Raw genomic sequence first — 24,399 nt, 5'->3', positions numbered from 1 at the left:
CACATAATTAATTCATAAACCAATTCCATATCTGATTCTAGTTCTTTCTAATTGTATAGGCATGCAATTTCCTATTTCCTGACATGAGTTATGGATGTCCAGAATTCTCAGAGTGCTTCTCTTGAAAATACACTAATTTTGGTGTTTAGATGTAAACTAATGTTATTACTTTTTATGGGGTAAATACAAAAGAGAATCTCACAAATATAGGCAAATTTATAAAAATGAAATCTATATCCAAAGAGATTTCTAAGCAAAAACTTGTAAATCCAAAACAGAATCACAGAATCGTCTTGGTTGGAAGAGACCTCAATATCATCGAGTCCAACCTCTGACCTAACACTAACAAGTCCTCCACTAAACCATATCGCTAAGTTCAACATCTAAACGTCTTTTAAAGACCTCCATGGATGGTGACTCCACCACTTCGTCTCAGTGTAAACTGTATTGCTGATTGTGTTCCTTGTTTGAATAGTATTTGCTAAAACATTTCCTGGTTTAGGTGAAATAGACTCTCACTTGTAAAAACAAAAAACAAAACAAAACAAAAAAACGTTGTTAGGTATTTATTTAAATGGGATTTTTGTTACTCTGAAGCTCTGGAATGGTCTAGATTTTAGTGTTGTACTTGATTTTTTCCCCCTAGCCAGTTGTTGTTCACAAACACTTCTTTCCATCTGAAACTCGGCTGCTGGATTTGTTACACTTTTTACTACTCACCACAACAGCCTCCAGGGCTGCAGGTTTTGTTTGAATTTCTTGGAAGAGGTATATGACTGCAATAAAAATCTACTTTAGTGAAGGACTAGTACGATACACAACAGCTCATTCGGTGATTGTCCTGTCTCTGACAGTCGTGTTTGGACAGGTTTTCTTAGTCTGTTTGCTAAGAGACATTTTCAAGTCATGTCCTTCTCTTTGTACATATATATTCTGTCTCTAGTTTTGGCCGTGGTATACGTAGCAGTTGGAGTCAAGTCTGGTTGAAACACAATTGTCAGAGTTTTACCAATTTTTATATGTAATGCTCATCAGAATATAAGACAAAGATTCATACGGTATCTTCAAAGCTTCCCTTTTTAGAATCATAGAATCACAGAATCATCAAGGTCGGAAGAGACCTCCAAGATCATCTGATCCAATACCCCCTACCACCAATGTCACCACTAAACCATGTCCCCAAGCACCACGTCCAACCTTTCCTTGAACACCCCCAGGAACGGTGACTCCACTCCCTGGGCAACCCATCCCAGTGCCTGACTGCTCTTTCTGAGCAGAAATGTCTCATCATTTCCAGCCTGAACCTCCCCTGGCACAACCTGAGGCCATTCCCTTTGGTCCTATCACCAGTTATCTGAGGAGAGGCTGACCCCCAGCTCCCCACACTTTCCTTTCAGGCAGTTGCAGAGAGCAATGAGGCCTCCCCTGAGCCTCCTCTTCCCCAGATCAAACACCCCCAGTTCCCTCAGCCGCTCCTCACAGGACTTGTGCTCCAGAACCTTCACCAGCCTCATAGCCCTGCTCTGGACGAGCTGTAAGGCCTCAGTGTCCTTGCAGTGTGGGGCCCAAAGCTGAACACAGCACTCGAGGTGCTTATGTGATGAACACACCTAGAACCAGTCTGTTTCCACACGGTGGAAAGGGTGTTATCCAAACACCTTTAAAACCTAAATTGTTCGATTGCTTTTAAGAATCTGGGAGTTAACGTGAGCATTTTGCATATACCAGTGTCTGAACCACTGGCTATTTGCCATGCGTGGCTTGAAGAACTGCCTCCAGCAGTTTCAGAAATCGTGCCACATCACTGTGTTCTGGTTTGGCCTAACTCAGGTCACTTCACTTGGTGTTTAACATTGTGATCAGAGGTTAGACCTCATCTGGACTGTCCTTCAGTGCCTTGCAGAATGTCCAGTGTGAGAACATTTCTGTATGTGGGGTTTCGCAGTGCGGGATCAGTATGGGGAGCACAGCCCATGTCTGCTCCTTGCCCTTGCTGGCTTCTCCCTGTAGGAGCCTGGCCTGCCCCAAGAGCTGGGAGAGCTGGAGGAGCTGAATTAGACACCTGGAATAAATTGCTGGAAACTTAGTTATGACCGCACTGTCCTTGTTAATTTACAAATCCTTGAGAAGCTTTTTTATTGCTTCAGTTGGCTGAATATCTTGCAGTGCTGGTGAAATCAGTGCGCTCTTCTTGTGAGCTTTAAAGGCCGAATGCTGCCCCTCAGATCCATAATTGCATTCAACAAGTTGCATTGAGGGCACCTCTTTGATCTGTTAAAATATTTTCTTCTTCAAGTCATTTCTTGTATTTAATTTCCATAGCAAAACAACAGAACGTAGCACACTGTTTGCGGACCGGTCAGATGCTAATAAAGAATTCTTCTTGCATGGCCTACAAAATTAACTTACTCTTATGAGTCTAAAGAAATTAGCCCTCAGTATTTGCAAACCATCCTGCTGTTCTCCAAGGTTTGCCAGCATGATAGGTATATTAATGTGATTAAGGTCCTCATAACTTAAAGAAATACATTGATTATTTTTTTTCTCCAGCTGTGTGTGAATATGTTGTTTGCTTTTCATTTGCTCCAAAGACATACTTTTCTGGGTGGTGTTAGAGGTGTACTGTTGAATTGATTGGTGATTTCGTGCATTTCTAAAACACACCAAAGCTTTAGGAATTTACTCAAAAGAATGGATGTGTGCCCCCTCCCAGGCATCGATGACATTTGTAAACCATTAAACATAACAAATAATGATAACGAGAGCTAATGAACTGAAACATGTTTGATGTATAATTAAGTCTAGATAATTTCATATTTTAAATCATGTTTTTAAACAAAACTAAAATACTATGAAACTTCACTCTAACAAATGCCATGTCTTATTAAATGTTTACAGAGTAAATGCAAAAGAAGAAATCTGCATATGCATGCATATGTATACAGGTCTCCATCTTCTCTGCTGTGACTTAGAGTGATTTGCTTGGGGGGAGGGAGAACACAAATATGAATGTTTTCATGTTTAAAAGTGCTGAGAGGTTGATTGCCTGTCTGCTAATTCTAATGTTTTTCAGAGTGATGTCAAGCTTGGATAGAGCCGCAAGCTAGTCTAATGATTTGATTGTCCTTTTCTCTTAAAGCTCAAGCTATAAAAGCTAAAGGTCCGGTGTCTATCCCATACCCACTCTTCCAGTCACACGTGGAAGACCTGTATGTGGAAGGGCTGCCAGAAGGAATTCCCTTCCGAAGGCCATCCACGTACGGCATTCCCCGTCTTGAGAGGATACTTCTAGCGAAGGAGCGAATCCGGTTTGTGATTAAAAAGTAAGGAATTTGGCATTTTTGTCCCTTTTTTACATGTTGGTTTCTGCAGGGTCTGCTTTACTTCATTTTGTCTTCAACCAAACTGATTTCCACAGAGGTGTTCTACTGCCGCGCTGATGGGTATTTTTCATTTCAGATTGATTTGTTGATAAATTCAGCTTCTCACATCACCAGAGCACCACAGTGGTGACTAAGATCTGCATAGATCTCTTCAGTATTACAGACTTTTATCATATCATGGGCAGATCTCTTTGTAATAATTTAATCTCAATGGCTGTAATGTGTGTTGAAAGCCATTGACCTTGGCACATGTTAGGCTATCTGAGGATCCTGGCCTACATTTCAGCTTGTGCTTTTATTTGTCTCTTGCTGAAATGGTATAGATGTGTCTATGGTGTTATCCATATATAGTATCACCCAGGACAGGCTTGAGGCCAAAACAGCAACAGGTTCTTATGATTTAGTTGCGTGTGTCCCTTTGGGGTTGTCTTGATCAGATAGCTGCTGTGAGGGGAGGCCTCAGATGTGCTTAGAGACTGTTTGCCTGCCCTATGGCCCTGGCAATGTATCATCTGTCTTTAAAGTGAGGATGTGAGACACAGAAGATGTTCTGGGCTTCTTTCTTTCTCCTCATCTCTGGCCTCAGTGTCTTTTCTAGAAGAACCCTGACATTACTTGCTAGAAAGACAGGTGGGATTTGAAGGGAGCCTGAACCTATTGTGAATTCAGGATACACATGGAGAAACGGTAGAGATGCTGAGTGCTGGGTCTCAGAGCTGCAGAGCACTTCCAGATGTTAGCAATGTGGGTTCCACTTTGGTAGGCTGATCCGCAGATTTGGCAGCGCATGGATATTTATCTTTTGCAATTTGTTGCTTCACTTTAGGCAGATGTGTTGTTTCACACCACAGATGGGCATTTACAGTTTAAATGAAGCTACTGTGAATAACAGCTGACATTTTTCTTTTGTGCAGGGGTGTAGTGCCTAATCCAAGAGCTTTTGAAGTGGATAGGAATCTGCTGATTGCAGTGGTTGGGCTCAGCATCAGTGGAAGTGACAGCCTGTGCATGCCACCTTTAGCACTGATGGTAGTTTTTGACATTTGAGAAGTTACATGTTCAGTTTCTGTCATCCTAAAGCTTGCAGATAATCAGAAAAGAGGGAGAGGTGTAGATCTACCTTTTGTCTCACCTAAAATCAGACACTATGCCTACATTTTAATATTAATGTAATACTAACACTGGCTCTTGTCAAATTTCTCTTAGTTGCTAACAATAACTCATTTATGTTGTTCATCAGTCTTGCAATCTGTGGTAACCAGAATAGCTCAAAAACTAGTTCATCGCTGTGAGAGATGTCAGAATTTCAAAATTTGTCTTTATTCTAGTGTGGGTAAAACCAGATGTATTTGGAAAACAGAAATACCTGTTTTTATGTTTGTTTTTAATGGTTGAATTTTCAATTTGGATCTTCGTTTCTGATAGTGGTTTGGCTGGGAAGTGCTTTTAGCCCCAGAGATAATTTTAGTGATACATATGTGTCACCACGAAATATTATGGCTCAGGTGAATATGAGTATCAGGAACGAAAAATGTTTTTGTCAGGAGGGTTCCAACCAGTTTTTATAATACTTAGGTGTTAAGTGGAATTTAGCATCATGAATCTTGACATCCCTTGTTTGTTGGTTGTTTTCTTTTTTTCTTTTGATCCTTCAGTGATAACTTGTATTTCGTAGTGTGTTTGCTACAGAGGCTGTAACTGTGGGCTCTAACTTCTGGTTTGTCAAAGTCTGTCACTGTTGAAGCATGTATCTTAAATCTCCTAGGCATGAGCTTTTGAATTCGACAAGAGAAGACGTACCCTTGGACAAACCAGTTGCAGGAGGTAGGTCTTCAAATGTGTGAGTTGAGTACAGGGTGATTTCCTGTTTGTCTGTCAGTCTTAGCGGTAACTACCATCTGCTTTTACTAATAACACACTGCAAGTAATTCCTGGTGTTTTGAATTTTTTTTAGCTACAAAGAAATTGACAGCAATTTTCCAGTTAAATCTTTGGATCCTGGAAATACTTTGGAAATCTAGTAGTTTTTCCCCAATGTTCTTTATTCAAGAGTACAATGCTTTTCTAAGTTAAAATAATTAGACTTAGGATGATATAAAATTTTTCTGATGATGCACCGTCCCAAAATTTATAAATTGGCACATGTTAATCAATGCCATATGTAAAATTTTAAATGTTTATGAGTGGGAACAGGCACGTTTCGGTACCCTGTAATGTGCTTTGATCTGCTGTTTGGAAATGTTATGTAAAAATTAGGTGTTACTTCTTTTTATTTTGAAAACAGGAATACAGCAAGGAAACCTTTTTCAAGAGTTTAAGAAGAAAATCAGGAAGGTCAAGTTAGGATGTGAAAAGTAACACTGGATATCCAAGACTTTTTTATCTTTTAAAAATATAATAACTAATGCTAACACTGCCATCTGTTTTGATTCATCTGGCCAGAAAGAAAAATAATGAGCTAAGTGCTAGTCTGTTAAAATATAGAGAAATGCCAATAGTTCCTATAGCTGATACAGTTTAACGGCTAGGGAACTGTCTCTATCATGGAATATTTGCTTACACGTGGTATTTGCCAAAATTAGATTAACTTGAGTGCAGTAATGAATGCACTGGTTCTAGAGACAGAATAGACACGTATATAGTGACTTGCTCGGATGATGGGACTTTGCTTTCTAGTAGTAGCGTAGTGGCAAAGCCACCTGAGTCATTTGCCACCAGCAGGTGCCTGCTCTGAGATGTTTTGTCCACTGAGCACCCATCCAAAGATAACAAAAATGGATGTGTAAAAACAAAACTGCAAGAAAAGGTTTTTGTTCCAGTTGAGCCCACCAGCTCATTTCCCCACAAGCTGGGGAAAAAAAAAAAAGAGTATGGAAAAAATGATGTTTTGAAAGAATTGTGCCTTTGCACAGGAAATAATTGGTAAAGTAACTTGCCTGGACTTGATTTGCTCCTCGGTTGTATTTCACTGTCTCTTGGGCTTCAAGGTTTTTTTTTTTAATTGTCCAAGTAAGCCAAGTGTTGAAAGCTCGTATGCGTGAACCAACGGTAACAAATTGCTCCCAACCCCAAAATGCTCACTGGCTGACAACCTCAGCCTGGCTGAACTGTGATTTTTTTAGTAATACCAGAACAACTCAGAGTTCAGACAGGGACACAAGCATGTAAGTGGTGGTATCTGCACTGCTGCAGCACCATTATATTGCATTACATACTCGTAGTCCTCTGTTATAAAAGGCATATCAAGGACTGTACTTAAAATGAACACTGAGGATCTAAATTAAGCAAAGAAATTATGTCTGAAGGATGTCTCTTTAAGATGTGCAGAAATTAAAGCTTTCCTGCAGTATAAGTTAACTTAGTGTTTTCAGTCTTAATAACCTACTGTTCCTTTGAGCACCAAATTTGACTATAAAATAGTAGGTAGGCTAATGATTGAGTCTTAAACTTAACTGTCCTTTTATGTGGGTTTCTGAATTAGCCCTTTTCTCTGTTGTTTTTAATATGGTTATTATGAAGACAAAGCAGGTATGTTACATATCCTGCAAAAGCCCTGTAGCTAAGAAAACCAGTGGCAATCCCTTTGGATTGCGATGTTGTGAGCAGCCCCGTTATTGTGCCTGTCTTCACAAATCTGTATTGATGCTGACATCCACGTGCGACCTCGGCGTTACTTCCGAGAACATCTGTGAAAGCTGCTGACAACATCTCAGGGACCCCACCTCAGCACACAGCAGTTGCCTGACCCTCCTTTCCCTCGGTTTTCTCCCTGTTTGGATCCCCCCTTTCGCAGTAGGTCAGCATCTCCTCAGCCGCGTGCTGCTCCGTGTCTGCACAGCCCCACTAGCTGTGTCCCCAGCAGAAGGGGAATGGGGTGGGTATGGAAGGCGTGTTTCTGACTGGCAGGAAGAAGATGATTCGCATTTGTGTTCTTGGGGGAAGTAGGCTGGTCAGGAAGGCTCTTAAAATAGCCTTAGCCCCGAAGCCCTGAGAAGACTGATTTGGCTCAGGAAGTGAGCGAAGTGTGAACAGGTGCCTCTGAAGATAACGCAGCGTGGTGCAATGCAGTTATGCAACAGAAGTTCTTGTTTGTGCATGCTAAAAACCAAAGCCACAGCTTGGCAGCTCTCTGGTTTCTTGGTAAAAACAGAGTTACCTGTGCTTTGATCCCAAATGACACATGACAAAACACGAACAAAAGCTGTTACCATTCCTGCTACCAATCAGACAGAAATAATATTATCATGGTGCTCTGTTGGTCTGCTGGAGAACCAAATCTTAAGCATTCAGGTACAAAACTGTGACAAACTCTACTGAAGAAGCATATGTATCAACGAATGAACAAAGAAGCTCAAGTGATAAAATGATGAGAAATTGGATTTAAGCTTGCTTTATTTCCCCAGGATATGCTACTCTACTGAGCTGCCACATGCTGGGTTGTGCCTAAATTACAACTTAACTCATGTCTTAAGTAACGTAAGGAAACATTTCAGAGAGTTGGAACTGAGCTGCTTGTCATTCCAAGTTGAGTAACAAAATCACTGGAGTCATTTGGTATAGCTGTTAGGGACCATTTAATAAGCATTGTGCACAAACAATGGGAGAAATAGATGCAGGCAGTTCAGCATGAATGTACAGCAGGGAGCAAGCTGATGCTGCACCTACTGTAAAAGCTTGCTTAGGGATTTTCAGTGCTTAGTGAAAATTCTATGGAAACAAGTTTTCATACCATATGCTTGCTCAATTCTGCACAGAGTATCAAGATAATGTTTTAGGAGATGAAACTGGCAAAAAAAAATAATCCCATCTACAAAAGGGATTTACAGATTGAAGGCGGATAAAAGCATTGCAGTTTTTGATGCCAATTTGCTGTGTGTGTTTTCTAGCAAGGGCAAGTCTCTGGTTCAGTGGATATTTGTACAGCTTTAATATTCTGTCATTTTTGATAAGCAATTTTCTTAATTGGGGATTGAATCCATACTTCCCCAGCAGAGTATTTTCTGGGTTACCTGATAATGCATCATGGTTACGCCTACTATAAATTATGCAAGTGAAAATAAAACCAAAATAATTAGGGAGTGTTATCTTCGTTTTGTGTTACCCTCAAATACAGTGAAAGAGGAGTGGTACGCTAGAATCACCAAGCTGAGGAAGATGGTAGATCAACTCTTCTGTAAGAAGTTTGGTGAGCACAGAATTATTCTTTTCTTTTATGGCTTTGTATTTCTTGAGGGTTGCTTTCATTATTTCCTTTGAATGTCAACATGAATGACACCTTTGATCATCATCTTTTAAAAAAAAATAAAAAAATCCTGGCAGTTGACTGAAAAACAAAAGCATTTACTGTTTATACAAGTTACATTCATAGTAAAAGAAAGATATATAAATCTTAAATGTATAGCTTTTCTAATTGCTTTTAAATCATTACTATTTTTTGGTTGTTGTTTTTGTTTTTGTTTTTGTTTTCCACCTTTGATGGTGAATAAAACAACCATTTACTTATTTATATCCATTGCACTACCATAAAACTAGTACCAGAACATCTCTGGGTTTGGTGAATTTTTATGGTCTCTCCAAAATAAAAAATGGTCAGCTTCATAAGAACTTGAACAAAATGTTGCATGTTGCTCAACAATAGTTTTAAAAATTTGGATAAAACCACTGCATTATACCCAGGGAAGAATCCATTAACAAAGCGTAGCGCTGTGACTGCTCACTGTCAGCACGCCACAGTGTGATAAATGCTTGTGTTCTTGATGTGCTGAGACTTGGACTCTGTTGGATTTAGGTCTCCTGCATTGTCCCGGGTTCTAAGATCATGCTTGTAATAGCATGGAGATTTTGTGGCTTCTCATAAAGCTAGTTTTGAATAGAGAGATGGCCAAACTGTCCAGTTACTGGTTTGGTTTTGTTCTAACAGCCGAGGCGTTGGGGAGCACCGAGCCTAAAGCTGTTCCATACCAGAAATTTGAGGCCCATCCGACTGACCTCTATGTGGAAGGTCTGCCAGAGAACATTCCCTTTAGGAGTCCATCCTGGTATGGGATCCCTCGCCTTGAAAAAATAATTCAAGTGGGCAACAGAATAAAGTTCGTAATCAAAAGGTAAGCATTAGTTAATACCTAATTTTTTATTTTTTAAAGAGGCCAAACAAACACCATTTATGTAATCAAGCACTCAGTTTCATTAAGTCATGAAACATTCAGTCTTTATTTACTCAACAGGCAATATTAAATATTCTGCATTTTAAAGTGGGTATTTGAAATCCAGCTGAGTCTTCCAAAATATCTTTGTAGCATTTTCACAAGAGCGAAATTCACAATAGTAAAATCGAAACTTTGTATTTCATGTAGTAAAAAAGTATGAATTATTTCTTTAGTGTGAAGCATAGGTAGATTATTTGCTTTGTGTTTGCAGGCCGGAGCTGCTAACCCTCAGTTCAACCGAAGTTATTCAGCCCAGGACAAACACACCAGGTAAGACAGGTGCTGTCTCCAAGTGGCAATGTAAGGGATCGGTGCAGAAATAAATTTGGATCAATACAACATTTTTCAAGAGGTGATCCTTATGTGATAAGTGTCATGACATGCTTTCCATGAGTTTTTAACAGAATAAATAAATCACCATAAAAATGGGTGGATTTCTGAATTGCGGTGCAGTGTGAATAACTAGGATGGATCGTATTCACGGCCCAGGAGAACTAGGGCTGCTATCCTGGTCTGATACCAGGCTTGGGTGTTTGCATTTCGTAGCTCATTTTGTTGGACTTTTTTCAGGCCTCTGTTTGTAAAGAATGTTAATGACTTCTTGAAAGCACAAAGTGCCTTTAAAACATGAAAAGGATCCAGATTAATTTACCTTTTAATTTCCTGAGACAATAGAATGCTCCTTTCTTGCTACAAAAGTGTATAGTCCAAATATATATATATATTTTTAAGTGTGGATTGGCTTATAGTAGTAACACAAACTGAGACCCAGGGGTTCATAGGTTTTTCCCCACATATTTCACCGGATAAACAAACTGTGACTTCAAGAAACAATTGTATAGAGTTCTCTGCAAGAAAAAAGGGCAAAGAATATGATTCAATAATTATGTAAGCAATAGTCTTCTTATATAATCACTCAGTATTATGGACTTTGTTTGAATTTTGAGAGGAAGGTTCTTATTCCAAAAGAGGGTAGCTCAGTAGAAAAGACTGTTCAATGTGGAGCAGAAGTATAAGGTAGCATTGAGTTTTGTTTTGTTACCAAAACTCTGTTTATTGTCAAATTTGACAGTATAACTAACACTTTGTCAATAGAATAATAACAGCAGATAAAAGATACAGCAGTAAAAAAGCATCTAATAAAATTCTCTTTTTGAAAGAACTGACATGCAATGGTCATCATTCTTAAAATGCATAAATAAATAAATAAAAATCCAAAAATATGATTGAACATCTCATTCGGAAATAAATGAAAAAAATCTCTTTAGAATTCTTCATGCGTGCTTTCCACAACTCTGAATGGTATTCACTGCTCAGTAACAGTTAATTGCTATTTGTGGGTTATGATGAGAAGTAATGAATTATGCCGTTTGTCAGTGAAGAAATGCATTTTATTGCTGCTAGAGCATCCTTTGCTCTCTACCTAAGCTACAAATTGTCAGCTCTATCTAGCATTCCTGTAATTGACTACTTGTAGTAGAAGATAGGATTGAAGGTTATTTTTTAAGCTAATTAAAATTTTTAGCGGAGCACTTTTTAAATCTGTGTCTTCTGTTCTAAAGGGTGTTATTCTTATGCACTAGAATTAATTAATTCTAACTTTGTAAAAGCCACTGGAATGATTCCTTCCTACATCTAAAGGCTCTGAAGCACAAGTTCTCCTACCTAGGATAATGTTTGACATTTCTAACCACATTTAAACAGATTTTCCATTACAAAAAGGGAATTACGTGTATCATTTAAGTTGCCATTGTCATTACTTATTGCATGTCCCTGCCTACTCCTACTTGGTTGTGTTCATAGTTTACAAGTTCTTTTGCTGAAAAATAATGTGTGCAAACCCAGTTCTAGATACACTGGGTAATAGTTTATCCATTTCTTTTTTCAGTGAAAGAAGATTGGAACGTTAGGATCACAAAGCTAAGAAAGCAAGTAGAAGAGATATTTAATATGAAATTTGGTAAGTTAAATGTTAAATTAACTGTCATATAATGCTGCTGTGTTTTAAAACAATTCTGTAAAAAGAGTTTTATTTTTTACTGCACTTATTTAGGCATCAGAAATGTACTAGGTCAGACAGAATCTTGACTTCTCTTACCTACTTTTTACTGATTCTTCCCTATAAATGATACGAATTACTTTAGAGCAACATCCTAGGCCGTAGTTTTTCTGATTGTATGACAGATAATTTTCCAGTTGTATGACAAATGTACAGAAAGCTTTTGGATGAAGGAATTTCTCAGAAAAACATATTAGGTACAGGAGGCTTAGGTAACAGATTTTATCTATCTGTAGCAAAAGGGACAAAGTCCCCACTTGAAAATACTCTACAGAAAATAATAGAAAATCTATTTAAATATTTCAATTGTTTTTTTTTGTTTTTTTTTTTGTTATCTCTGAGTAGAAGAGCTTTTGTAAGCCAAGCTTCTTAAAATCACTTGAGATAAAATACCACCCATTTGAGTGTGTAAACTATCAATAAATCTTTATTTTCAGCCCAAGCTCTGGGGATTTCAGAGGCAGTGAAGGTTCCCTATCCTGTATTTGAATCAAACCCTGAGTACTTGTATGTCGAAGGCTTGCCAGAAGGAATCCCCTTCCGGAGTCCCACATGGTTTGGAATTCCACGCCTTGAAAGAATTGTCCGTGGGAGTGGCAAAATCAAATTTGTTGTTAAAAAGTATGTTTCTAATTCAGTTATTTTTATGCCTGATTTTGAAGTTAATTAATTTTCTTCCCAGCAACTTTAGGTTTTAAATGCTAGCTAAGTTCTGTTTCCATGAAACAGAAAGAATATTTTGCCCATAAGTTCATCTCATAAAAGGATGTAACTTCCTTATAAAATTTAAATGCATAATTTGTGTGTTCTGTGCATCGTGGATCTAGGGAAAAAATGGCCTTGTATCTGGAAGCTTTATTCTTTCTTTTTCCTCTTTTTTTTTTTTTTTTAAAGTAAACTCAGAAGAAAATTATAGAGTAGAATATATAGCTTTGTTTTCTAACTTTTTCTTGTTATAGTAGATGGAGAGTCACGCATGCTTCTGGCAGGATTTTATTATAGAGTGATGATATTTTTTAAATTTGAACCTGGTCTAATTCCAAGAAATTTGTGATATTTTGCATATGTAATTGATTGAATTGTGTTCTGTTCAATTTTTAGGCCTGAGCTTGTCACTTCCTATTTGCCACCAGGACTGGCTAGTAAAGTAAACACTAAAGGTAAATAATTAAGCATTATTTGCTGCCATCAATTCATAAATACTTTGGGTTGGAAGACTTCTGTGGTTCAAAAACACAGGTGTCACAATCAAAAGGCATTACTTAAGGAGAATTAGCATGGTAGAGTCTAAAACTGCTATTATTTTAAAAGTTACTCAAACTTTTTTTTTTCTTTTACTTAAGGCTATTTCAATAGAGAAAATCGAATTTACCCAAGTTCTGCAACATCTATTTTGCTACTAACAGTCTAAAATATGTTCAACTTACAGCTTTTATGTGAAGTAAATAGCAATGAAGATTCATAAAAAAAGAAAAATCTTCTGTTTTCTATAAATAAGAAAATTACTAGCTTCTAAATTTTTGGTAGTAAAAAGTACCAAAGCCTTCCCTCACACTTAAAACCAAAAATATCTCCTGTCCTAAAATAATGAAGTGAAACTTTAGGTGTGATACCTGCCTTGGTTCAAGAGCATTAAACCTGTTTTTTAAGGACATGAGCTTCACTATATTGTTCAGATTTCAGAGCGTAGACTGTACTTAGTACGGACACAGGTTAGTCAGTCTGTTAGGATTTTCAGAATACAGTTATTTTTTTTGTTAGCTTTGCAAACTATGTATTGTAGAATGTGCATTACAGCTTTTACTACATTATTTTCTAGCAATGAGTCCAAAGAGTTTAAAAAGATCACGGAGTCCTGCAAGCAATTCAAAGGTCCCAGAAATAGAAGTTACTGTTGATGAAGGTATGGAAGAAATATTAAATACTCTTCTTATCTTTTTCTGGTCTTCTAATATTCTGTTCTATGTTCTCATACCCTATAATTAACTTCTATGTGCACCTCATGTGGCAAACAGTTTGATTTCAGGGCTGCAGATACATTTCAATATGGAAACAGTTTTATCTTTCATGGAAACAGTTTTATCTTTCATTTCTGAATAATACTGGATTCTGTGCAGATGATGGTTATATAAAATGTTCAAGTTTGACAGCTTGCTTGGGCCTTTTATTCCAAGCAGAGATGTGGGAAATGTTGTCCTGAGCAGAGAAATGACAGATGTGAGCAATTGTATCAAATGCCTAATTACAATCCTTGAAGAAGTTCTAAAAGATATTTTTTTTTGATTCAGAAGTTAAACTTTCTCTAGTAATCAAGTTTGATTTGTTGTTTTTTTATGTGATAGCTTACTTCTGATCTCTGTATATAATGTCTTTTTACAGGTCTCAATAAACCACAAACGACAGATGTTCGAACTAATTCTCAAACCAATGGGTCCAATATGAGTTTCAAGCCACGAGGAAGAGAATTTTCTTTTGGTAAATATTGTAGGAATTAGCATGCATACGTTCTATTAACGTTGTTATTGAAAATACTGGTGATTTCACATCAGGGATATTTTGAATTCATTCTTAGTAAGAAATGACTGAACTACTTATTTTCATGTACATTCAGTTCTCAGTCATCAGGAATAATATGCCTCAGAGATATCCTGGGTGATTTTTGGAGAGTGCTGTACAAATGCATCATGGATCCATTAAAATCTTATTAACCTAAGTTCAGAATCAAATTCTCCAGACTTTTGCTGCTCTGTTATTTCATAGTACTGTGGTCTTGGATTTGTTGTCTGGTGCACAGTACCATGAGGGTGTTTAAACTGAGCTGAGATCTTACATTGTGCATAAGCTTAATAAGTCCTCCACAAATCTCAAATACTGAACCTCACTGTGTAGAGAGGGATACATGAGTACACGAGGAGTATGTAGGAACTAGGATGGATCTGAACTAACATCAGTGAGTCATGCTCTGTCAGAGTTGATTTTGCAAGATCAGCTTTAGACCTCTCCAGGGTTGCCAATTCCAGAAAATCAGTAAAGGCCAGACAGGACTGGAAGTGACATCGAGAAGGACATGTGTCTTAGGGTTATTACACTGAATGTATGAAGAGTTTTCTGCCACTATTTTGGGTGTTGGTTGAGATGTGTAATTTTTGCCTTGTAAATTTTGATCACTCTGGGATTATTTTCAATTGTAATGACATTACTTTATAAATATTCTTCAAGGACTGATTCACTGCGTGAGTGTTGATTTAATTGTTCCCATTTCCTTCTGACAGAGGCATGGAATGCCAAAATTACTGACCTAAAGCAAAAAGTTGAAAATCTTTTTAATGAAAAATGTGGTAAGTTTATTAATTCCTGTTTACTGGGATGTCTTTCTTATATGCATACAGTTAGGCATATGAGCAATAAGTCCACTTATTTCTTCCAAAGGTCCTACAATCCTTGCATACTTTAGTCAGTTTCTCTCATTTTAGTTCATTCTCATGCAGGTTAATTGCAGTTCTGTGTCTCATTTCCACTGGTTATTTTATTTGGGTTTGGAAATGGAGAAGTTGTGGTTTGTATGCTGCTTCTTTAATGACCCAGGGACACAGTGAATCGACATCCTGCCACATCTTTTTAAGCATTCTTCACCCTGATTATGAATGGGAATTTCTATGACTTCAGCCTCTGCGTGACTTGACATGTTATGGGCGGTATCTGGAGAGGTGTGTGCCCCATTGTATCCCAGTATTTCTTTTAGTACAAGTTGTTTGGAATCTGAAGTCATTAATCTTACCAGTGCAGTTCTTAGAACAAGAGCACTAATGTCACCTGCCACTGGTGCTAGTCTCTAGGAAAGACAGAGGCAGAATATATTGCTTGTAACAAAGTGGAGTACAAAGGATAGTCTTGTATGCAGGCCAAGCCAGCGGCATAAGCTGCCTATAAAAGCTAATATTTTCAACTGCTAATTGTGATCTGATCTACTGCAAGAGAATGAGTTATGTTTGCGACTGTTTTTCTTCCTGCCTACTTATAGCTGTCACCAAAAAAAATCAAAGCCTGCTTCTTCCACCTAACCTAGTATGTATGTGCCAACTATTATATGCTATTTGTACCTGAGGTGTTTTCCACTCTATAAACATATCAGTTGTCTAGCTGGTAGATTAGTGGCTCTGTTGCATTTCAGGGGAAGCGCTGGGGCTGAGTGAACCAGTGAAGGTGCCGTTTGCGTTATTTGAATCCTTCCCAGAGGTTTTCTATGTGGAAGGCCTACCAGAGGGAGTGCCATTCCGACGACCGTCTACTTTTGGAATTCCAAGACTAGAGAAGATCCTGAGAAACAAATCTAAGATAAAATTCATTATTAAAAAGTAAGAGTCCTGCATCTCTTTGATAATCAATTCTTTTAGAAAAGAATTGTAGAATGAAAAATAAACTTAGGATGCCAAGTTACTGAATTACTCTCTCCAGTCTCAAATACACACTGGAATATTTGTAGTAAATGAGCAAATATTCAGAAAGCTCTTGTGGAGGTGGAGTGAGTTACAGTCAGCTCTCTTTGTTCTGACTTGACCTGTTTAGGGAGGAAGAGCAAGTCCAGATTTCTTAGCCCATTTCAGTGCTGACATCACTGTTTTAGTTCCTGTTGACTTACGACTTAGCCAGAGCTAAAATTTATCAGCAATGTACTAAGGGCTGAGAAGTGGAGATTTATACTGGGTGTTATAAGAATTGTTTTATCTAAACCTATCCCAGGTAAGAAATCCATGTGCCCATGTAGAAACAAGCAGGGGAAGTTCTGGAGCCTCTCAGCCGTTGCATTCCTGTCTGTCTGTTTGACCTAGAGAAATAACAGTATTTATGATATCGGTTAGTTCATGTCTTTAAAAAATGAATATTAGAAAATTGCCTTTTCTTTTATGCTGATGAAATGAATGTAATTTTATTGTCACACATGAAATGTTCAATCTGTTTGCAGGCCTGAGATGTTTGAGGCGGCAGTTAAGGAAAGTTCTGCTAAAAGTCCCCAGAGTGAGTTTCACATCTGCTTAATGTCCTAGATAACAGTCTCTTTCAAGGATTGAATACAAATCAAGAATGCTGCTTGGTGTTAATGAATTCCTGAAAGATTCGTTCTATATTGTGGTTGGTTGGTTTTTAACTTGCAAGGAGATTGTTATCCAAGCTGAATTTGAGGCAAAGCCTAAAGTTCTGTGCCACTGGTCCATACCCACAGTAGATCTCTTTCTCTCTATCTCCCTCTCCTCCCCCTCCCCCACCCCCACCCATTTCCAAACTATTGCATTACTTGTTTTTACATAGCTCACTAATTCTTGCATTATTTCATCTTCTGGCATGTCTATGTCTGGTTTTCTGAGCAGCTTTTTGTAATTGAACACCTTAAAAGCATTCAATACATAGCTTATGTTATATAAAGCATGTTACAGTGCTTTCTCTTCAGCAAAAGAATGTGGTATGTCAAAAACCTTGGCTTCTGGATTGCCCTGATGAGATGGGAAAAGCACTTAGCAGCTACCCTTTGAATATAGCTTTAGCAAAAGAGTATTAAAACTGTGTTATCCACAATAAAATTATCATTCCTAATCTGTGCTTTATTGCCTTCCATCAAAATGTAACAGGTGATGTGCAATTCACAGGAGTAGTTCAGCTCTAGAGATAAATTAATTGCTCCTGATACAGAAGTCATTCCAAATGAGAAGTTGTGGTTTTACTCAGCTGGGCAGCCAAGCTCCACCACAACCTCTCTCTCACCCCCTATCCTCAAAGGGAAAGAGGGAGAAAATACAATGCAAAGGGCTCGAGGGTTGAGATGGGGACAGGGAGATCACTCAACAATGGGGGTCCACAGGCTGCAGCTCTTCAATAAGAGCTCCCACATGGCTCTGTACCACGGGGTCCATCCATCAGAAGCAAACTGCTCCAGCACAGGTCTCCCATGGGCACCTCCTGCCCTCCTTCTGCACTCACCTTGGGGGCTGCAGGGCTGTGTCTCACTCCTCACACTCCCAGCTGCTGTTGCACAGCAGGTTTTTTTTCCCCCTTTCTTAAATGTGCTCTCACAGAGGTGCAAACAACATGGCTTACTGGCTCAGCTCTGATCAGCAGTGGGTCACTTTGGGGCTGGCTGAAACTGGCCCTTATCTGACGTGGGGCAGCTGCTGGGCTCTGCTCAGGGGCCACCCCTGCAGCCCCCTGCTACCACTACCTTGCCATGTAAACCCAATACAGAAGTTTTCCAGGGGTGATGTGCACAGATAGCCAGTAGGAAATTGTCAGTTAGTTTGATTAATTCCACTGAGCTAGTCAAACTGTGCTAGTTTGTGCCATGGGACAGTGTGGCTCACAAATACAACTGCAAGAGATTTATTCTGTGAATGCACGGATCTGTAGGTGTTACTGAATTAACTGCAAGTACTGCATTTTTTTTTGTTAATACAAGTAACAAAATACATGTTCCATATGTTCCATGTAGTCTTTTTTTTCTTTTTCTTAATAGTCTTTTATAAAACCCATTAAGTAAAGATTAACATTTTTTAATGTAGCCCTTTCTCCCCTCTTGGATTTGTAATTGCAAAGACACGGTGTGCATCTTCGATAAGCATGTCTCATTGGAAGATTGCCTCATTTTACAAATGAGATTGGATCTGTTTTAAAACTTTGCAAATCTCTGTTATTTTGCAGTATTTGCTTTATATATGACTTTGAAGATTTTGGGCTCTACAACTGTTTTTTGAATCTCTTACTTTTAGGAAAAAATAATTCATCTAATATTGCCAATACAGCAAGCTCCACAACGAATACAGTGGTAAACACAGCTGCAGGTGTTGAAGATCTCAACATTATTCAAGTAACTATACCAGGTGTGTATACTGTCTCGTTTCATATCACACTCCTTGTGCTTACATTCTTCATGACATTTGTTTCATCCATTGGAGTTTTTCTACAATCTAGCTGGTTCACAGTGACACAAGTACAGTCTACAAAGAGCATAATTTAGTATTCTGTTTCTACTGAGATGTTAAATGTTTTCTAGCTTTTATGAATATCTATTCAGTGACATCTTTAGAATATTCTTGGTCCAGCCCCTAGTCAAGAAGAATCCTCATTTTTCCCTTTTTATCTCATGTAATAAATTAAACACTGATTTGTAACTTCCTTGGCAACTTCAAGAGATCCAAACTTGAAGTAAATTGAATAACCCTACAGACTGAACTGGTTTGTCTTAAACAACACTGATGACTGCTTTCTCAGGCATACACTGCATTCATTAGAAACAAGTAACATTGCATGCCATGGCCATCTATTGGATCTGACTGCACTTTTAGCTTTCCTTCACCATTATATGCAATGTAAGAAAATAAAACATTATTTTTTTTTAGTTTAGGTTTACAAAATCATCTCTAAATAATAAATCTAATGTTGGTCATGTAAATACGTAGAAGCTTCTCATGGATTTCTTCACAACCATCCATTTTTGTATATTTGTACAATTCTGTGGTACCACTAAAACTAAGAACAAGACATGGTCTGTTTTGAAGCACGTGGATATGCCTGCTCTGAGTAAACATGCTCAAAAAATGTGCTTAATTCTAATGCTTTTCTAACAATTTCTTTCAGATGATGAAAGTGAGCGGCTTTCAAAAGTAGAAAAGGCCAGACAGTTGAGAGAGCAAGTAAATGATCTGTTTAGCCGGAAATTTGGTAAATGCTTCTTAGTCCCCCATTTTTACATAGGTGTGAATGGAACAAATGTTGTTCATGGGGATGCTACTGAATCATCACTTACAGTGGATGATATATATTATCATTAAAAGTAAGAAATTTGAGAATTGTGTATGAAAGTTGTGCTCTGACCTCAAAAAGAATCTTTTATAAGGGAAGTGGATTGCCTGGTGTTTTGAACAAAAAATCCCAAGAGCACAGATAACTTTGTTCCCCCCACATCCTGTTTCTTTCTGTGTAAACATGGATGAAATAGTTATTTTGCTTGCAAACCATGATTCTTGTTAGGGATTCGTAGTCCCGAGCTATTAATACTTGACACTAGAGCAATTTTAACTTTTAAAACACAAGTTAGCCTTTTGCTCCATATAGTTTTCTTTATTTTTTCTGTGTATTTGCACTGTACAATAATAACCTGAGCTTCATTATCTGAAATTCCTTTGCTAGTGCTGTGTTGAATTGCCTTTTGTGGGCATTGCAGGAAATTACTGGTTTTTGTCACGTAGTTACTTGCTTAGATAGCCTGTTCTATACCATTTTTAGGAAAAAAAGAAAATCTGAGTTCTTTATATGGTGAGCTGTCAGACTTGGAGTTTAAATAGTCTTGTAGTAATGTTCATGAGTGTAATCCAAAACATCTGTTTCTGACACTGTAATGATTTAATAGTCAAGTGGATTTTCATTTTCAGATCCAATAGAAAGCTTGTGTTTGCATTTAGTTTCCTAATCATCTGTGTTTTCTTTTCCTTCAATGTAATCATAAATGAATAAGCTTGAAAATAAATGTGACCTCTCTTGCTTAGGTGAAGCCATTGGTATGAATTTTCCTGTGAAGGTCCCATATAGGAAAATCACCATCAACCCTGGCTGTGTGGTGGTGGATGGGATGCCTCCTGGCGTGGCATTTAAAGCTCCCAGTTATCTGGAAATCAGCTCGATGAGGAAGATTTTGGAATCATCAGAGTTTATCAAATTTACAGTCATTCGGTACGTGGTTGTCACTGATCAGATTGTACAGACCTTGTGAGGACAGCCCCGTAGCTTTAATAAATTCAGATTGAAAGAGTAGAATTTGCAGTGCATCTTTAAATAGTGGAAGATACGACTCTTTTGGATAACAACACATCAGGTCAAATGAAGCCCAGATGTTCATAGCAGTAGGACAAAGGGAATATTACTACTACCGCATATTAAAGCAAGCTGTCTTCTGAGATGCAATCTATTCCTACGATATAATGGAGTCCTAAAGTGCTGTGGGCCTTGCTGTCCCATTTATAAGACCAAGCTCTGAGGCAGTTTCCTGGTCTGAAATTTGTTGGCTCTTGGCAGTAAATAGTATGTTTGTGGTAGTATTACTATTTTTGAAGTATTTTGGTTGGACTAAGATTCCTGAGTTAAGGTAAGCTTTTTCATAAATATTTTTTTCCTATAAAATGACTTCATCTACAACATTTTAAAAATACAGCATTATACAATTACAATATAAATGAATTTTAATTTATATGTATATTCATAAAGACACATTTACATGTGTACGCAAGGTATATTTGTATGTGTGAAGCAGAACAGATGAAATGTGGAAATCATACTAAGAAGAGGTTTAGGAACTAAAACCAAAAAGGTATTAATTTTTGTCATTTCTCAAATCATAGTCTGCTTCACAAGAAACAGAAAACTTTAGTTTCTTTAGAGAGAGATTTCTTAAATTTTACTCTGGAGTCTGAATTCTTGACCCTTAACCAAGAAGAGTTCTAAACTGAAAGGGCTCTTGCTAGATACGTTCTGTTTCATTGAGCTCTCATGAAGACATGATTTCCATGTTTATTAGTCATGACTGGGGGAAGGACTTTGATTTTTTTGTGTATGTTGTTTCTCAAAATGCTAGTGAACGAACCACTGTGCTCAAGAGCTGTTCCTCCTGTTTTGTACTACTTTCTGTTAGAAAGTGTGATCTCTGTTACCAAATTGCTGGGTGAGGAAGTCTTGAGAGAGAGACCCCATGCAGTATGTTTTAGAGTCAGCATGTTTTCTGTTCTTCTGTCTTTTTACAGACCATTTCCAGGACTTGTGATTAACAACCGTAAGTAATTATGTGACACAGATAGCAAATGTATTTTTGTAACTTACCAAGACCAGCTTTCTGCATTTTGGCTTTGTGGCAGGAGGCCCCATCATGGTTAAATTCTACATACAGCACTCTTGTCTCTGTCATTAAAATCGAAATTCCTGGCTACAAATGCATGTGCAATTAACATAAGAGCAGCGTGAAGAATTTACAGACCAGTGTAAGATTGGCGTTAACTTTGATATGAAAATGCAAGGTACTGCTTCTGTATTTTTCAGCTGCAGAGTCCCAAAGAGATTTAGGACCCTGACTGTGCAACAGACTTAGATGGGAGTGTCTAGATTTTAGGATCGGATCCATCACAGTACCATTTACTACACAAGAACTTTCCAATAGCTGCAGAACCACGTTCCAGTGAAAAACATTCTGCTGAAGTTGTAACAGCTTAGAGAGGCAGAGTGTAATTACCAGAAGTGCAGTTTGACAGTGATGCTTGAATCTTATTTGAAAAATAAGTCTTAGTATTTTCAGTTCTCTATAATAGTTGTCACCTTGTTTTTTAACATCTTATTTAAGAGAAAAAGCAAATAGCAAAACACTGTCATTACAAGTATCCCTTGTGTCATGTTCTTTCTGAGCCAGTGTCAGATTAGAAATTCAGAGACCAGGTAACTCTGTCATTAGTTTGGCCTTACCCAGACTGAGCCTTACCAACCCAGTACTCCCTCATTTGCATCCAGCCACCAGTATATTCCAGCTAGTGTGCTGAGGTCTGTGAGTGGCAAGGACAAAGTGTTCTCAGGAAGATGTTATAGTTAGTAACTCACTTCGGGCTGTCCACCAGTCCTAGGTACACCTTAGGTAGGTGAGAGATCCTTTTTTATGAGGGAACCTTCCAGGCTGATAAATGTGTAATAACGCTTCCAGAGAATTGACTTAGAAATGAAAGAATCCATTTAACTGTTCTCTGCAAAACTTCTGGCATGTGATGGGATTGACACTAGCTAATCAGCTGAATAAGAACAACATGGATATCTGATCATACTCCATCACTGGAGCAGGAAGCTGGTTATTGGACATGTGATTTTTATGCAGTATCTATGTCCATTAATTATGATAAAAATTAACTGATATTGATAGGTATGAGGTGAATTATTGGAAGCCTCTGAGCCTACTGCAGCGGTGATGCATTATTCTTGTTCTGAAGAACATGTGAGAACTTACGAGGAAACCTTTTGGTGCTTGCAGATAGGGAATACTTTTTCTGTAACATAAAATACTGAAGCACAACTCAGTTACAGTGACTATTTAGTAACCCGTTAATACAACAAGTTTGGGGATTTGCAGATACAAGAGGTAGGATCGCCCTTGTGTTACATGTGGGACCATTTTTGTTGTAAAGTTAAACAGTGATCATGTCTAATCTTAGAGCTGATGGAAGAAGCTGAAGCAGAAGCCCCCCCGGCAGCAGCACCCGTGCTACCAGGTGATGCAGAGTGTGCCACGTGTCCTTGCAGAAGGGGTAGGGCCTGCAGTTCGAGATCTTACTGGCAGATGATATTAGTAATCATGTCCACACTGGGTACACACTGCTTATGATGAGCCATTTCATTTTGACAGATGGTCTGCAACGGTGACATTTATAGCTATTAAATATTAATAAATCGATAGAACCATTGCTTCCTTCAGGTCTTGTCATTGGCATGTTCCTTGATTTGATTTTTGCACATAATGAATGAGCTGAAAAGAAGCATCATTAGGGGCGATATATAAAGCCAGCTCAGTATCTATTTATTGATTTCTGCTTAACTCAAAGTGCGTGGCTACACCAGGTTGTGTTCAGCCAAGTTAAGTGACAAGAGCCTAGAACAGAAGTCCTGGTGGAATTTCTGTCCCTGACACCCAGCACTGACCCCCTGCTAGCCTGTGCCCAGACTGCACGCACATCAGCTCCTCCAGTCTGAAAGGAGAACTTAGCGTTACGCTCTGAGTTGCTGAAGTAAATGTGATTGCACAGCTTCCTTTTGACATTGTGTGGCTTCTAACTGTTCACAGACCTAAAAATGCGCGTATCAAGTTATCTGTAGTGCAGGCAAGATTTTTGTAATGAACTGGACAGGCTGTTGCTCAAAGAAACTGCCAAACTGAGAGAAAACATTCAATTAACATTTCAAGAGTAAGGGGCACTTCTGTGGTAGACAGAAAAGAACCTGCTGCCCCCTCTGCTTACATTTGGAAGTGGTGGGAGTGAGAAAAACCAAGAAAAGGGAGAAAAAAATAAACTTCTGTCCAGTGAAGTTGCTGTAGTGTATCTGTCCTCAACTCACCCGCACCATTAAAAGGGTTATACAACTTTCCCTGCACTTATCCACCTGTAATCCATCAACACAGACCATAGAAAAAGCATTCTGGAAGTAAGATGTACTTTGTGCCCTCTAGTCTGCAGCTTCCCCCATCTCTGTCAAAATAAGTGTACTCACCCCTAAGAACAGTATTAACCAGAAGTAGTGACATCTATTTGAAATCCAGATTTATATTTAAGTGGTTTGAAATAAGTTGGTCCAAACCTGGTATATTCTGTGCAAGTGCACGTTATGTTCAGCTAGGACTCAACGATGTCTGCTAGAGTAAACCATCCTCTAAAGAGAAAGTGTTAATTAGTATAATGTTATAAATGTTTGGGTATTTCTTATATTCCGTTATAGAGCCTATAGGAAGTTGCAGACTGTTATCTGAGACAAAGATAATTTAGTTTGATTAGAAGAGGAAAAAATTAGGTGGTTTTTTTTTTTCAGAGTAAACTTAATTTCCTAACTTTTGCTAAGGTACTTTTCTGTTTCATATTGTTGAAATTGGATGTGTATTCACTAGACTATATTTTTTTCATTTAAGAGCCAGCTGAACCGAGCCAAATAGAAGTATCTGTAGGAGGTGAGTGTCTGTCTTCAGTTACTATCA

The 24,399-nt window shown here is 38.2% G+C and overlaps 1 protein-coding gene across 6 annotated transcripts in view; it reads left to right on the top strand.

Annotated features, from left to right (window-relative positions):
- GTF2I (general transcription factor IIi) overlaps positions 1 to 24,399 on the top strand; it is a 79,657-nt gene that overhangs the window by 47,312 nt on the left and 7,946 nt on the right. For 4 of the 6 annotated variants that reach the window (XM_084492921.1, XM_084492926.1, XM_084492923.1 and 1 more), the window contains exons 14-32: positions 3,140 to 3,323; positions 5,149 to 5,207; positions 8,497 to 8,568; positions 9,304 to 9,487; positions 9,801 to 9,859; positions 11,478 to 11,549; positions 12,086 to 12,269; positions 12,750 to 12,808; positions 13,468 to 13,551; positions 14,028 to 14,123; positions 14,921 to 14,986; positions 15,820 to 16,003; positions 16,612 to 16,664; positions 18,404 to 18,514; positions 19,272 to 19,355; positions 20,180 to 20,363; positions 21,428 to 21,456; positions 22,871 to 22,927; positions 24,334 to 24,372. In XM_084492921.1, coding sequence (XP_084349047.1) covers positions 3,140 to 3,323; positions 5,149 to 5,207; positions 8,497 to 8,568; positions 9,304 to 9,487; positions 9,801 to 9,859; positions 11,478 to 11,549; positions 12,086 to 12,269; positions 12,750 to 12,808; positions 13,468 to 13,551; positions 14,028 to 14,123; positions 14,921 to 14,986; positions 15,820 to 16,003; positions 16,612 to 16,664; positions 18,404 to 18,514; positions 19,272 to 19,355; positions 20,180 to 20,363; positions 21,428 to 21,456; positions 22,871 to 22,927; positions 24,334 to 24,372 — 1,860 coding nt within the window. The remainder of the gene's footprint in view (positions 1 to 3,139; positions 3,324 to 5,148; positions 5,208 to 8,496; positions 8,569 to 9,303; positions 9,488 to 9,800; positions 9,860 to 11,477; positions 11,550 to 12,085; positions 12,270 to 12,749; positions 12,809 to 13,467; positions 13,552 to 14,027; positions 14,124 to 14,920; positions 14,987 to 15,819; positions 16,004 to 16,611; positions 16,665 to 18,403; positions 18,515 to 19,271; positions 19,356 to 20,179; positions 20,364 to 21,427; positions 21,457 to 22,870; positions 22,928 to 24,333; positions 24,373 to 24,399) is intronic. The other 2 variants (XM_084492925.1, XM_084492924.1) reach the window with 1 other exon arrangement.

The sequence above is a fragment of the Aythya ferina genome (assembly GCF_964211825.1).
Source record: "Aythya ferina genome assembly, chromosome: 19".
Lineage (NCBI taxonomy): Eukaryota > Metazoa > Chordata > Aves > Anseriformes > Anatidae > Aythya > Aythya ferina.
This window is presented reverse-complemented; position numbering and strand designations above follow the sequence as displayed.